The sequence below is a fragment of the Bacillus rossius genome, assembly GCF_032445375.1.
Source record: "Bacillus rossius redtenbacheri isolate Brsri chromosome 9 unlocalized genomic scaffold, Brsri_v3 Brsri_v3_scf9_1, whole genome shotgun sequence".
Taxonomy (NCBI): Eukaryota; Metazoa; Arthropoda; class Insecta; order Phasmatodea; family Bacillidae; genus Bacillus; species Bacillus rossius.
Genome location: NW_026962012.1, coordinates 20,939,994 through 20,954,633, shown reverse-complemented (window position 1 = coordinate 20,954,633; position 14,640 = coordinate 20,939,994). Strand labels below are relative to the sequence as shown.

Here is a 14,640-nt window from a genome sequence, read left to right as displayed (position 1 = left end):
GGTGGTGTTGCAGAGCGGCAGAGCTGCAGACAGTAGGCAGTCAGCTGGTGGTGTTGCAGAGCGGCAGAGCTGCAGACAGTAGGCAGTCAGCTGGTGGTGTTGCAGAGCGGCAGAGCTGCAGACAGTAGGCAGTCAGCTGGTGGTGTTGCAGAGCGGCAGAGCTGCAGACAGTAGGCAGTCAGCTGGTGGTGTAGCAGAGCGGCAGAGCTGCAGACAGTAGGCAGTCAGCTGGTGGTGTTGCAGAGCGGCAGAGCTGCAGACAGTAGGCAGTCAGCTGGTGGTGTTGCAGAGCGGCAGAGCTGCAGACAGTAGGCAGTCAGCTGGTGGTGTTGCAGAGCGGCAGAGCTGCAGACAGTAGGCAGTCAGCTGGTGGTGTTGCAGAGCGGCAGAGCTGCAGACAGTGTGCAGTCAGCTGGTGGTGTTGCAGAGCTGCAGAGCTGCAGACAGTAGGCAGTCAGCTGGTGGTGTTGCAGAACTGCAGAGCTGCAGACAGTAGGCAGTCAGCTGGTGGTGTTGCAGAACTGCAGAGCTGCAGACAGTGTGCAGTCAGCTGGTGGTGTTGCAGAGCTGCAGAGCTGCAGACAGTAGGCAGTCAGCTGGTGGTGTTGAAGAACTGCAGAGCTGCAGACAGTGTGCAGTCAGCTGGTGGTGTTGCAGAGCGGCAGAGCTGCAAACAGTAGGCAGTCAGCTGGTGGTGTTGCAGAGCGGCAGAGCTGCAGACAGTAGGCAGTCAGCTGGTGGTGTTGCAGAGCGGCAGAGCTGCAGACAGTAGGCAGTCAGCTGGTGGTGTTGCAGAGCTGCAGAACTGCAGACAGTAGGCAGTCAGCTGGTGGTGTTGCAGAGCGGCAGAACTGCAGACAGTAGGCAGTCAGCTGGTGGTGTTGCAGAGCGGCAGAACTGCAGACAGTAGGCAGTCAGCTGGTGGTGTTGCAGAACTGCAGAGCTGCAGACAGTGTGCAGTCAGCTGGTGGTGTTGCAGAGCTGCAGACAGTAGGCAGTCAGCTGGTGGTGTTGCAGAGCGGCAGAACTGCAGACAGTAGGCAGTCAGCTGGTGGTGTTGCAGAGCGGCAGAACTGCAGACAGTAGGCAGTCAGCTGGTGGTGTTGCAGAGCGGCAGAGCTGCAGACAGTAGGCAGTCAGCTGGTGTGTTGCAGAGCGGCAGAACTGCAGACAGTAGGCAGTCAGCTGGTGGTGTTGCAGAACTGCAGAGCTGCAGACAGTGTGCAGTCAGCTGGTGGTGTTGCAGAGCTGCAGAGCTGCAGACAGTGTGCAGTCAGCTGGTGGTGTTGCAGAGCTGCAGACAGTAGGCAGTCAGCTGGTGGTGTTGCAGAGCGGCAGAACTGAAGACAGTAGGCAGTCAGCTGGTGGTGTTGCAGAGCGGCAGAACTGCAGACAGTAGGCAGTCAGCTGGTGGTGTTGCAGAGCGGCAGAACTGCAGACAGTGTGCAGTCAGCTGGTAGTGTTGCAGAGCTGCAGAGCTGCAGACAGTAGGCAGTCAGCTGGTAGTGTTGCAGAGCTGCAGACAGTAGGCAGTCAGCTGGTAGTGTTGCAGAGCTGCAGAGCTGCAGACAGTAGGCAGTCAGCTGGTGGTGTTGCAGAGCTGCAGAGCTGCAGACAGTGTGCAGTCAGCTGGTGGTGTTGCAGAGCTGCAGACAGTAGGCAGTCAGCTGGTGGTGTTGCAGAGCGGCAGAACTGCAGACAGTGTGCAGTCAGCTGGTAGTGTTGCAGAGCTGCTGAGCTGCAGACAGTAGGCAGTCAGCTGGTGGTGTTGCAGAGCTGCAGACAGTAGGCAGTCAGCTGGTAGTGTTGCAGAGCGGCAGAGCTGCAGACAGTAGGCAGTCAGCTGGTAGTGTTGCAGAGCTGCAGACAGTAGGCAGTCAGCTGGTAGTGTTGCAGAGCGGCAGAACTGCAGACAGTAGGCAGTCAGCTGGTGGTGTTGCAGAACTGCAGAGCTGCAGACAGTGTGCAGTCAGCTGGTGGTGTTGCAGAGCGGCAGAACTGCAGACAGTAGGCAGTCAGCTGGTGGTGTTGCAGAGCGGCAGAACTGCAGACAGTGTGCAGTCAGCTGGTGGTGTTGCAGAGCGGCAGAACTGCAGACAGTAGGCAGTCAGCTGGTAGTGTTGCAGAGCGGCAGAGCTGCAGACAGTAGGCAGTCAGCTGGTGGTGTTGCAGAGCGGCAGAACTGCAGACAGTAGGCAGACAGCTGGTAGTGTTGCAGAGCGGCAGAACTGCAGACAGTAGGCAGTCAGCTGGTGGTGTTGCAGAGCGGCAGAGCTGCAGACAGTAGGCAGTCAGCTGGTGGTGTTGCAGAGCGGCAGAGCTGCAGACAGTAGGCAGTCAGCTGGTAGTGTTGCAGAGCGGCAGAGCTGCAGACAGTAGGCAGTCAGCTGGTGGTGTTGCAGAGCGGCTGAGCTGCAGACAGTAGGCAGTCAGCTGGTCGTGTTGCAGAGCGGCAGAACTGCAGACAGTAGGCAGTCAGCTGGTAGTGTTGCAGAGCGGCAGAACTGCAGACAGTAGGCAGTCAGCTGGTGGTGTTGCAGAGCTGCAGACAGTGTGCAGCCAGCTGTTGGTGTTGCAGAGCGGCAGAACTGCAGACAGTAGGCAGTCAGCTGGTGGTGTTGCAGAGCGGCAGAGCTGCAGACAGTAGGCAGTCAGCTGATGGTGTTGCAGAGCGGCAGAACTGCAGACAGTAGGCAGTCAGCTGGTGGTGTTGCAGAGCGGCAGAGCTGCAGACAGTAGGCAGTCAGCTGGTGGTGTTGCAGAGCGGCAGAGCTGCAGACAGTAGGCAGTCAGCTGGTGGTGTTGCAGAGCGGCAGAGCTGCAGACAGTAGGCAGTCAGATGGTGGTGTTGCAGAGCGGCAGAACTGAAGACAGTAGGCAGTCAGCTGGTGGTGTTGCAGAGCGGCAGAACTGCAGACAGTAGGCAGTCAGCTGGTGGTGTTGCAGAGCGGCAGAACTGCAGACAGTAGGCAGTCAGCTGGTTGTGTTGCAGAGCGGCAGAACTGCAGACAGTAGGCAGTCAGCTGGTGGTGTTGCAGAGCGGCAGAGCTGCAGACAGTAGGCAGTCAGCTGGTGGTGTTGCAGAGCGGCAGAACTGAAGACAGTAGGCAGTCAGCAGGTGGTGTTGCAGAGCGGCAGAACTGCAGACAGTAGGCAGTCAGCTGGTGGTGTTGCAGAGCGGCAGAACTGCAGACAGTAGGCAGTCAGCTGGTGGTGTTGCAGAGCGGCAGAACTGCAGACAGTAGACAGTCAGCTGGTGGTGTTGCAGAGCGGCAGAGCTGCAGACAGTAGGCAGTCAGCTGGTCGTGTTGCAGAGCGGCAGAACTGCAGACAGTAGGCAGTCAGCTGGTGGTGTTGCAGAGCGGCAGAACTGCAGACAGTAGGCAGTCAGCTGGTGGTGTTGCAGAGCGGCAGAGCTGCAGACAGTAGGCAGTCAGCTGGTGGTGTTGCAGAGCGGCAGAGCTGCAGACAGTAGGCAGTCAGCTGGTGGTGTTGCAGAGCGGCAGAGCTGCAGACAGTAGGCAGTCAGCTGGTGGTGTTGCAGAGCGGCAGAGCTGCAGACAGTAGGCAGTCAGCTGGTGGTGTTGCGGAGCGGCAGAGCTGCAGACAGTAGGCAGTCAGCTGGTGGTGTTGTGGAGCGGCAGAGCTGCAGACAGTAGGCAGTCAGCTGGTGGTGTTGCAGAGCGGCAGAGCTGCAGACAGTGGGCAGTCAGCTGGTGGTGTTGCAGAGCTGCAGAGCTGCAGACAGTGGGCAGTCAGCTGGTGGTGTTGCATAGCGGCAGAGCTGCAGACAGTGGGCAGTCAGCTGGTGGTGTTGCAGAGCGGCAGAGCTGCAGACAGTAGGCAGTCAGCTGGTGGTGTTGCAGAGCGGCAGAGCTGCAGACAGTAGGCAGTCAGCTGGTGGTGTTGCAGAGCGGCAGAGCTGCAGACAGTAGGCAGTCAGCTGGTGGTGTTGCAGAGCGGCAGAGCTGCAGACAGTAGGCAGTCAGCTGGTGGTGTTGCAGAGCGGCAGAGCTGCAGACAGTAGGCAGTCAGCTGGTGGTGTTGCAGAGCGGCAGAGCTGCAGACAGTAGGCAGCAGCTGGTGGTGTTGCAGAGCGGCAGAGCTGCAGACAGTAGGCAGTCAGCTGGTGGTGTTGCAGAGCGGCAGAGCTGCAGACAGTAGGCAGTCAGCTGGTGGTGTTGCAGAGCGGCAGAGCTGCAGACAGTAGGCAGTCAGCTGGTGGTGTTGCAGAGCGGCAGAGCTGCAGACAGTAGGCAGTCAGCTGGTGGTGTTGCAGAGCGGCAGAGCTGCAGACAGTAGGCAGTCAGCTGGTGGTGTTGCAGAGCGGCAGAGCTGCAGACAGTAGGCAGTCAGCTGGTGGTGTTGCAGAGCGGTAGAACTGCAGACAGTAGGCAGTCAGCTGGTGGTGTTGCAGAGCGGCAGAGCTGCAGACAGTAGGCAGTCAGATGGTGGTGTTGCAGAGCGGCAGAGCTGCAGACAGTAGGCAGTCAGCTGGTGGTGTTGCAGAGCGGCAGAGCTGCAGACAGTAGGCAGTCAGCTGGTGGTGTTGCAGAGCGGCAGAGCTGCAGACAGTAGGCAGTCAGCTGGTGGTGTTGCAGAGCGGCAGAGCTGCAGACAGTAGGCAGTCAGCTGGTGGTGTTGCAGAGCGGCAGAGCTGCAGACAGTAGGCAGTCAGCTGGTGGTGTTGCAGAGCGGCAGAGCTGCAGACAGTAGGCAGTCAGCTGGTGGTGTTGCAGAGCGGCAGAACTGCAGACAGTAGGCAGTCAGCTGGTGGTGTTGCAGAGCGGCAGAGCTGCAGACAGTAGGCAGTCAGCTGGTGGTGTTGCAGAGCGGCAGAGCTGCAGACAGTAGGCAGTCAGCTGGTGGTGTTGCAGAGCGGCAGAGCTGCAGACAGTAGGCAGTCAGCTGGTGGTGTTGCAGAGCGGCATAACTGAAGACAGTAGGCAGTCAGCTGGTGGTGTTGCAGAGCGGCAGAACTGCAGACAGTAGGCAGTCAGCTGGTGGTGTTGCAGAGCGGCAGAACTGCAGACAGTAGGCAGTCAGCTGGTGGTGTTGCAGAGCGGCAGAACTGCAGACAGTAGGCAGTCAGCTGGTGGTGTTGCAGAGCGGCAGAGCTGCAGACAGTAGGCAGTCAGCTGGTGGTGTTGCAGAGCGGCAGAGCTGCAGACAGTAGGCAGTCAGCTGGTGGTGTTGCAGAGCGGCAGAACTGAAGACAGTAGGCAGTCAGCTGGTGGTGTTGCAGAGCGGCAGAACTGCAGACAGTGGGCAGTCAGCTGGTGGTGTTGCAGAGCGGCAGAGCTGCAGACAGTGGGCAGTCAGCTGGTGGTGTTGCAGAGCGGCAGAACTGCAGACAGTGGGCAGTCAGCTGGTTGTGTTGCAGAGCGGCAGAACTGCAGACAGTGGGCAGTCAGCTGGTGGTGTTGCATAGCGGCAGAGCTGCAGACAGTGGGCAGTCAGCTGGTGGTGTTGCAGAGCGGCAGAACTGAAGACAGTGGGCAGTCAGCTGGTGGTGTTGCAGAGCGGCAGAACTGCAGACAGTAGGCAGTCAGCTGGTGGTGTTGCAGAGCGGCAGAACTGCAGACAGTAGGCAGTCAGCTGGTGGTGTTGCAGAGCGGCAGAACTGCAGACAGTAGGCAGTCAGCTGGTGGTGTTGCAGAGCGGCAGAGCTGCAGACAGTAGGCAGTCAGCTGGTGGTGTTGCAGAGCAGCAGAGCTGCAGACAGTAGGCAGTCAGCTGGTGGTGTTGCAGAGCGGCAGAACTGAAGACAGTAGGCAGTCAGCTGGTGGTGTTGCAGAGCGGCAGAACTGCTGACAGTAGGCAGTCAGCTGGTGGTGTTGCAGAGCGGCAGAACTGCAGACAGTAGGCAGTCAGCTGGTGGTGTTGCAGAGCGGCAGAACTGCAGACAGTAGGCAGTCAGCTGGTGGTGTTGCAGAGCGGCAGAGCTGCAGACAGTAGGCAGTCAGCTGGTGGTGTTGCAGAGCGGCAGAACTGCAGACAGTAGGCAGCCAGCTGGTGGTGTTGCAGAACGGCAGAGCTGCAGACAGTAGGCAGTCAGCTGGTGGTGTTGCAGAGCGGCAGAACTGCAGACAGTAGGCAGTCAGCTGGTGGTGTTGCAGAGCGGCAGACAGTAGGCAGTCAGCTGGTTGTGTTGCAGAGCGGCAGAGCTGCAGACAGTAGGCAGTCAGCTGGTGGTGTTGCAGAGCGGCAGAACTGCAGACAGTAGGCAGTCAGCTGGTGGTGTTGCAGAGCGGCAGAACTGCAGACAGTAGGCAGTCAGCTGGTGGTGTTGCAGAGCGCCAGAACTGCAGACAGTAGTCAGTCAGCTGGTGGTGTTGCAGAGCGGCAGAGCTGCAGACAGTAGGCAGTCAGCTGGTGGTGTTGCAGAGCGGCAGAACTGCAGACAGTAGGCAGTCAGCTGGTGGTGTTGCAGAGCGGCAGAGCTGCAGACAGTAGGCAGTCAGCTGGTTTTGTTGCAGAGCGGCAGAACTGCAGACAGTAGGCAGTCAGCTGGTGGTGTTGCAGAGCGGCAGAACTGCAGACAGTAGGCAGTCAGCTGGTGGTGTTGCAGAGCGGCAGAACTGCAGACAGTAGGCAGTCAGCTGGTGGTGTTGCAGAGCGGCAGAACTGCAGACAGTAGGCAGTCAGCTGGTGGTGTTGCAGAGCGGCAGAGCTGCAGACAGTAGGCAGTCAGCTGGTGGTGTTGCAGAGCGGCAGAGCTGCAGACAGTGTGCAGTCAGCTGGTAGTGTTGCAGAACTGCAGACAGTAGGCAGTCACCTGGTGGTGTTGCAGAGCGGCAGAACTGCAGACAGTGTGCAGTCAGCTGGTAGTGTTGCAGAACTGCAGACAGTGTGCAGTCAGCTGGTGGTGTTGCAGAGCGGCAGAACTGCAGACAGTGTGCAGTCAGCTGGTAGTGTTGCAGAACTGCAGACAGTGTGCAGTCAGCTGGTGGTGTTGCAGAGCGGCAGAGCTGCAGACAGTGTACAGTCAGCTGGTAGTGTTGCAGAACTGCAGACAGTGTGCAGTCAGCTGGTGGTGTTGCAGAGCGGCAGAACTGCAGACAGTGTGCAGTCAGCTGGTAGTGTTGCAGAACTGCAGACAGTGTGCAGTCAGCTGGTGGTGTTGCAGAGCGGCAGAACTGCAGACAGTGTGCAGTCAGCTGGTAGTGTTGCAGAACTGCAGACAGTAGGCAGTCAGCTGGTGGTGTTGCAGAGCGGCAGAACTGCAGACAGTGTGCAGTCAGCTGGTAGTGTTGCAGAACTGCAGACAGTGTGCTGTCAGCTGGTGGTGTTGCAGAGCGGCAGAGCTGCAGACAGTGTGCAGTCAGCTGGTAGTGTTGCAGAGCTGCAGACAGTGTGCAGTCAGCTGGTGGTGTTGCAGAGCGGCAGAACTGCAGACAGTCTGCAGTCAGCTGGTAGTGTTGCAGAACTGCAGACAGTGTGCAGTCAGCTGGTGGTGTTGCAGAGCGGCAGAACTGCAGACAGTGTGCAGTCAGCTGGTAGTGTTGCAGAACTGCAGACAGTAGGCAGTCAGCTGGTGGTGTTGCAGAGCGGCAGAACTGCAGACAGTGTGCAGTCAGCTGGTAGTGTTGCAGAACTGCAGACAGTGTGCAGTCAGCTGGTGGTGTTGCAGAGCTGCAGACAGTGTGCAGTCAGCTGGTAGTGTTGCAGAGCTGCAGAGCTGCAGACAGTGTGCAGTCAGCTGGTGGTGTTGCAGAGCTGCAGAACTGCAGACAGTAGGCAGTCAGCTGGTGGTGTTGCAGAGCGGCAGAGCTGCAGACAGTAGGCAGTCAGCTGGTGTTGTTGCAGAGCGGCAGAGCTGCAGACAGTGTGCAGTCATCTGGTGGTGTTGCAGAGCTGCAGAACTGCAGACAGCACAGGAGGACTGATGTCACGCTGGTGACCAGAGACTCCGACAACCAGCCACTTTGTCATGGTGGCGAGAACGTGACTGCTGAGCTCACCTACAGAGATGCAAGTTGCAGGTACAATGTAGAGTCTTATATTCATACATTTGTGTTATGACAAAAAAAAATGAGGTTTAAAGAAAATGGCTTAGATGTGCATGAACATGCTTTTGCTCCAGAAGTATATTAGCTCCAAAGTCCATGGCTCCAAATTATTTTGGTTCCAACAGTCTATTGGCTCCAATAGTCATTAACTACAACAGTCATTGTTTCCAATAATAATCGGCTCCAACAATCATTGTCAGAATCAACGAGACAGCCCGTGCAGCTTTTAAGACTTTGTTAACGAAAATGCTTAATGCCTTAAGGAAAAATGTATTTTTTTTAAATGAATTTATTAAACTTTACCTTTTTGTGTTTTCATTTTTAGAGTTTTTATGTTTGACATAATATAAACCTAATAAAAAATTAATTTTAAATAAATTCAATTTTTAACTCATATGTTAAACCAGTAAGCCGCGGGTATTTAATTGAGGTTCAGACTACGGGACCCTCAGTCCACCTCTGGTTGCGGTGCAGTGCGGATCATCTTGTTTGACTAGTCTGGTGTATAAGTCCGCTGTTCTTGAGAACGATGGCTTCTTTAACGACGACCTGGATGGATGATCTACCACTGACACCAGGGACCCAGCTGCCCCCTGTGACGACAGCTGCGACGTGGACGACATGGGAGAGATCTGAGGCAGCGGTGCCGGTGGAAGCAGCGTCTGATGGTGTTCCATCGCCTTACTGTGCGTACTGTGACAACGTCAAAACCTTGAACTTACGTGATTATGTAATACACTATTGTAAGAATAACTCTGAACGCATTAAATAGCAGTGCAACAGGTGTCGTAGCCGGTTTATACACTACGGAAGATTAAAAAGACACTTCAGGAATTGTGATGGACTGGCTGCGCATTCATCAGAATCAAACTGTTTATACTGCGGCAAAACATTTGTATGCATAAAACATGCAAGGCATCATGAAATATACCACTGTCCTTTCAATGTAATTGGACATTCTTCTCTGTGTGAAAAATATATTAATCAACTGTAATGTGGAACTGCTCTGAAAAGACATGTCAAGACAAGTAAAGGACTTACTTCGTACTCTAAGAAGACAATATAAATCAAGAAATGATAGTGATGTGTTTGTTTTTGTTCTTGTTGTAGTGTAGAATTTATGATATAAAATTTATGTTTGAATTTGTGTTGCTTTATTTCTAGAAACTGATACTTTTGTGATAAGTATTTCTAATTAAATTACCTTTTTTGCATTGACCAAGTATCGATTCAATCGTTGTATTAGTGAGTGATTTATATGATGAATTACGGAATTTTCCTCGAATTTATAGGTTAATTATTATTAATTTTTAAGATGGCAGCCGTAACTGCTTTCTGGAGGTCGTTTGGCAAGGAAGCTAAGCTGATTTTAGGACTTTACACAATATTTTATGAAATAATTATTTTTTAGATAAAATTAATTTCTTTGCACCGCCCAGGGATTGAACCATGGACAGGAATCGATCGAATCAATCAGTCAATTAACAAGTGATTTTTTTAATGTTTTTTTTTCTATTTTTCCTGTATTTATAGGTCAATAATTACACAATTTCAAGATGGTGTCAAAATTTCAAGATGGCGGGTGCCTCAGTAATAATAAATGAATAATGCACTCTAGTGGACAAAAATTAAACTAACATGATGGTAGCACACTCTATCAGACGAAAACAACATGACGGACACGACTTCATACTAGCTGGCGATATTATATACCTTGTCATTAGTGGTGGGAGGTCAGTCTGCCGGCGGCTTTCGTGGAGGAAGGATATAGACGTTATGTTTTAATTTTTTGCCCTCACCGGATTAGTACCGACCATTCCATGATGTGTGTTTTTAAAATATTTTTTATTAAATTTTATTACTTAAATGTTTATAAATTTTAAATTTTGTTTAAATTGGATAATAAATAAAGATTTTTAAGATGGCACTCGTAACGGAGATCGCAAGGTGACGGCATAATCCATGATGTCATCAGAGGTTAATCTGAGGCTGTAGATGTGGATTCTTAAGCCTCAATATGGACATTTCAAGCCGTTGGCATTTTTAAGGACTCAAACGGATATTTTCCCTCAAAACTATAATGTTTCCCTCGAAAATGGGAACATTTTAGGAATTGTAGTCATTTTGAGTGCAATAATGTCATCACAACCGAAGATGGCGGTAAGCTGTGGCTCCGCAGCGGAACCCAGTGCCCGGACATGCACGTGTAGGCACCCAACTTATACAGATTGGAGCTTCAGTTAAAGCCAATGCAGAGCTAAATTTTTATAAACTTGCTAACATTAGCAAGTGTTCCTGCAGTTGTATAGGACCTATGTTATAAATTGTATTTATAAAAAAAGTTTTTTTTTCGAACTTGTCAATTTTATGTTTCATTGAGGTGATTTTTACTTAAATAAATATTTTTGCATTGACCAATTATTGAACCAAGGACAGGAATCCGTTGATTAAATCATTAAATTAATGAGTGCTTTTTTGATGAATTTTGGAATTTTTCCCGAATTACGAATTGCTCAGATGGTGTCCAAATTTTAAGATGGCGAGTGCAACAATAATAATAAATGATAACTGTACTCTAGCAGGTAAAAATTAAACTAACAAGTCGGTAGCCCACTGTAGCTGACCAAAATTAGTTGGTGGCCTCCAGCAGAAGAAAACAAGATGGCGGACGTGATTTCATACAAGCTGATGATATAAATATATACCCTGGCATTAGTGGTGGGAGGTCAATCTGCTGGCGGCTTCCAAGGAGGAAGGATCCGTCGTCATTTTTTTTGCCCTCGCCGGTTTCGAACCAAGGATGTAAGTGCATTTTAAAATAATAATTTATTAAATTTTGATGAATTAAATTTTTTATGATTTTTAACTTTTTCGAATTACTAGCATTAAAATTAAGAATTTTCATGATGGCGGCCGTAACGAAAATTGCAGCATTCTGGAATCCAAGATGGCGTGCATAACGAAATACGCAACGATGACGTTATACACATCTTAGATGGCGGGCGTAACGAAACATGTTACGTTTCTATAATACAAAATGGCGACCGTAAAGAATTGTGCAATAGTGCTTTAAATATTTTTTTTATAATTTTATTAATTTTAAAAATTTTCCCGATTTTTTAGCTTAAAAATTACGGATTTTTATGATGGTGGGCGTAACAGAAATTGCAATCGTGATGTCATTATTCAAAATGGCTGCCATGGCATCCAAATTGTCAAGGTGGTGACCTCGGAGGCTTAGGGAGGCTGTAGATTTGGATTATTAAGTCTCATTACGGACTTTTTAGCCTTTGGCATTTTTAAGGACTAAAACAGGAAATTTTTCCTAGAAATAGAGTCATTTTTGAGGAATTTTTGAGGAAGTTTGACATCAAAAATTACGTCAGAACCCAATATGGCGGATGTCAACACTCATATCACCCTGAACCCTGTGTCGGGGTACAAATTTACATACTATTTGCTTGGCGCTAGAGTTAAAAAAAAAAAATTATATACGAAAATGAATCTGTAACAAATTATCAAGCGATAAAAAAAGTTAATTATAAGCCAATAACTAATAGGTACTAATATGTACTAAAAATTATAAATATTTTTAAAAAATAAAAATAAAAATATCTAAGTTAAAGTTCTATATTTGGGGTCCGATTGAAAATTACTCTTTCGAAAGGCAGTCTCGCTGACTGACATATTAATGCTGTTTTTTATTCAAAAGAAAAACTTGCTTGTTAATGACTTCTTCCGGCATTATAGACGAAAGTTTCAAACCAAAGAAAATCTTGACTTCAAACTATACTGTCGCATGATTTCGCAGCTAATTTCATGTCAATGCAGAAACCCAAAAGCAGCTGACTCCCACCAGTGGTATTGGATCAGGTAGTACTCACAAATCAGTCCGTCGAAATTTACGAAAGCCTTTCGCAAAGAAGTTCAGGATTCTCATCGTCGATAGCAAGCTATTAGAAACACAACGCCAAAGGTTTGTTGTCCTGCCAGGCCGTGCCTACGGGCCCCAGGTCTCCACCTCGTGCACGGACATACTTGTGGACTGTGTGTCCGACTTCAGCCACGGCCGAGTAGCGAGTACCACAGCTGAGCACTGTCAGCCCCACCTCCGCTTCCTGACGTCACTCGCCAGGCACCGGTGCGCGTGTGTCCGGCTCGCCAAGCGAAGCGCGAGCCATCGTAGAGCTTGCCGCAGCACAGCAATCCATCGTGTATGTCCTTACTCCCAAACCTTTTAGCGTGGTCCATCGTATATCGCGCAAAATATCACCAAAGTATTTTTTATCTCTTTGCACGGCGCCGCCTGCTATTGTCAACGAACTTGCCTGACAAAGTTCTGAATGTATTCCATTAATATAACTCAGTTTCTCTAACACTACAATAGCACTAAAGATATAAAATATACAAAAATATATCATTAAAAAAATACTAAAATATTATATACAACAATCATTTAAAACATTAAATTTACAGCAAAACTCTTTTTGCTCATCAGGCCAGAGGACTGGCCCCATAATAATGTACTTAATATTATCTTCAAATAAAGTATGTTTATTTGTTACAATACATTTGAACAAATATTTGGTTTCTTCGTATGTTAAAACATTTAAAATGAAATACACCTCTCGCTCTCTCCATACTTCTTCACAGACATTCAGTCAGCTTAATGGGCTGGGAATTTTTAACTGGACCAAGGCTATTATTCACCCTTTTTCCTTTTATTTCCTACTGGAATGTATCATGACTGCGTGAAGTGAACTTATCTCAAGTCAAGTTCTTTTTTCTGCTTGCAGGAGAATCCCGGCTCAAGTATGCGACCAGAGAGACGGCTCCTATCGCATCTCATTCGTGCCGGATGCTGCCAGCAACCTCAGTGTATCTGTCTTCGTCAACAACAAACCTATAAAGGTGACTGTTAGAAAATACAATTACTATGTGTAAAGCTGGAGAGAAAATCCGTTTTTTTTTGTTTACAGTCACAAATTGCCCATCGCTTTAAGTGCAGATGTAATGTAATTTCTTCGTCTTGAAAATTCACCAATCGTCCTCGCTGGTCAACGATTCTGACGACGACTTCGTGTGCGCACTTCACGACGACTGGAACGTAAATGATACTTTGCGGTAATTCGACCAGTTTATATCCTGGCGAGACCATTAGCGAAAACTCGTGCAGCATGTTGTTTAGTCTTCCATTGAGATACGTTCCACTTAGCCAAATTACAGTTTATTATTATGACATTCACAGGCAATATGTTTACTGCACGCGTAGATTTGTACGTTGTTCCTGTATCATACACCTTTGGTTCGAATCCGAGCATCGTACCTATGGTCTCAGGATTCGTAAAGTCGACAGTTTCACTGCATGTTTAAATGCTTTTTTGAGTGTTTGAATTTCCACGCAGTTGAAAGTCTAAATACTGTGCTAACATTTCCTTGGTGTAATTTGCAGTGTCGTCAATTTCGTAAGAGCCAACAGGTAACTGTATTTCTTGAGTGGTTCCATCACTTTTCAGGAAACAGATCGAAGAGGTGGAGTGTACTATTCTATAATTGAGACACTAAGTGATGCAGGTGTTACATGAATCAGTGAGCTAAGAATGGAGGCCAGTCCCGTCTGATCCCAAATCCCCACTGCAAGCGCCACTCTATTTACTAAGGTTTAGTTACACAAGGTCAACTTGCTTGCCCAAATGGGGCCATACCTGCATATTATTTTTTTTCCTAAGTTTGTTGGGGAGGGTTCCGGGTTAGGGAGGGAGACTAAGTGCGTCTCAGGCCGAAGCCCATATGCTCTAAATCACAAAGGAAAGATAACCTATATGTTGAACAATTTGAAGGTGGCACAACATCAACAAGACAAGTAAATTAAATTCAATGATACTTTTATTCTGATTAATCATAGTATCTCTGAACAGAGTTCTCCAACAGAAAATATTCACTTCATAACCACAGTCATATAAATATTTATAAATACATACAAAAATAGATAAAAATCTCTTTGAGTCAGGTACAAAAAAATGTCCCAAAAGTTACTTTATCTCACATTTAAATACTAGAATATTTACTTTATATGCGATTATTCGCAACAAATATCTTGAAAACAAACATTATGTACGTACTTGGCTATTTATTTAATTTCAGGTCTTGGAGAGCTATGGAAAACTCTCTGAAATAAATATTGACGCCAACAGTTTAAAGCATTTAATATGGCAATCACGAGCACCCAGATTTAAACACTAACTCAACAAGGGGCAATGAAAAACAACTTCAAAAAAATTGCCACATAATCCAGCAAATATACAACAAATATTACCAACTACACTTAGAAAATATTCTAATGGTCATTACTGAACATACCAAATCAATGCATAGCTCTCCCATAACCTGCATTGTCTCGGATTATCTTCTCTCTCTCTCTGTACGTATATGCGATGTCAACAATCCATGGCAAGTCTAGTGATGGTCCTGCAGCTCCATAACTAACTGCCCAAATCCCCAGCTTATATACCCTAATTTTCTCCCCCTCTTTCCCACTCATGCCTCTCACTTGTCTGGGAAGAAACATAAAATCGGAGACTAAAATTGAATGTTCTAGAAGGTTCTTCTTTGTAGTCCAAACAATCGA

The 14,640-nt window shown here is 48.9% G+C and overlaps 1 protein-coding gene across 1 annotated transcript in view; it reads left to right on the top strand.

The window, feature by feature from the left end:
* Nucleotides 1-14,640, top strand: part of LOC134542739 (E3 ubiquitin-protein ligase TRIM45) — a 116,924-nt gene that overhangs the window by 84,013 nt on the left and 18,271 nt on the right. The window contains exons 21-22 of the mRNA XM_063387236.1: nucleotides 7,856-7,985; nucleotides 12,809-12,923. Of these exons, the coding sequence (XP_063243306.1) occupies nucleotides 7,856-7,985; nucleotides 12,809-12,923 (245 nt within the window). The remainder of the gene's footprint in view (nucleotides 1-7,855; nucleotides 7,986-12,808; nucleotides 12,924-14,640) is intronic.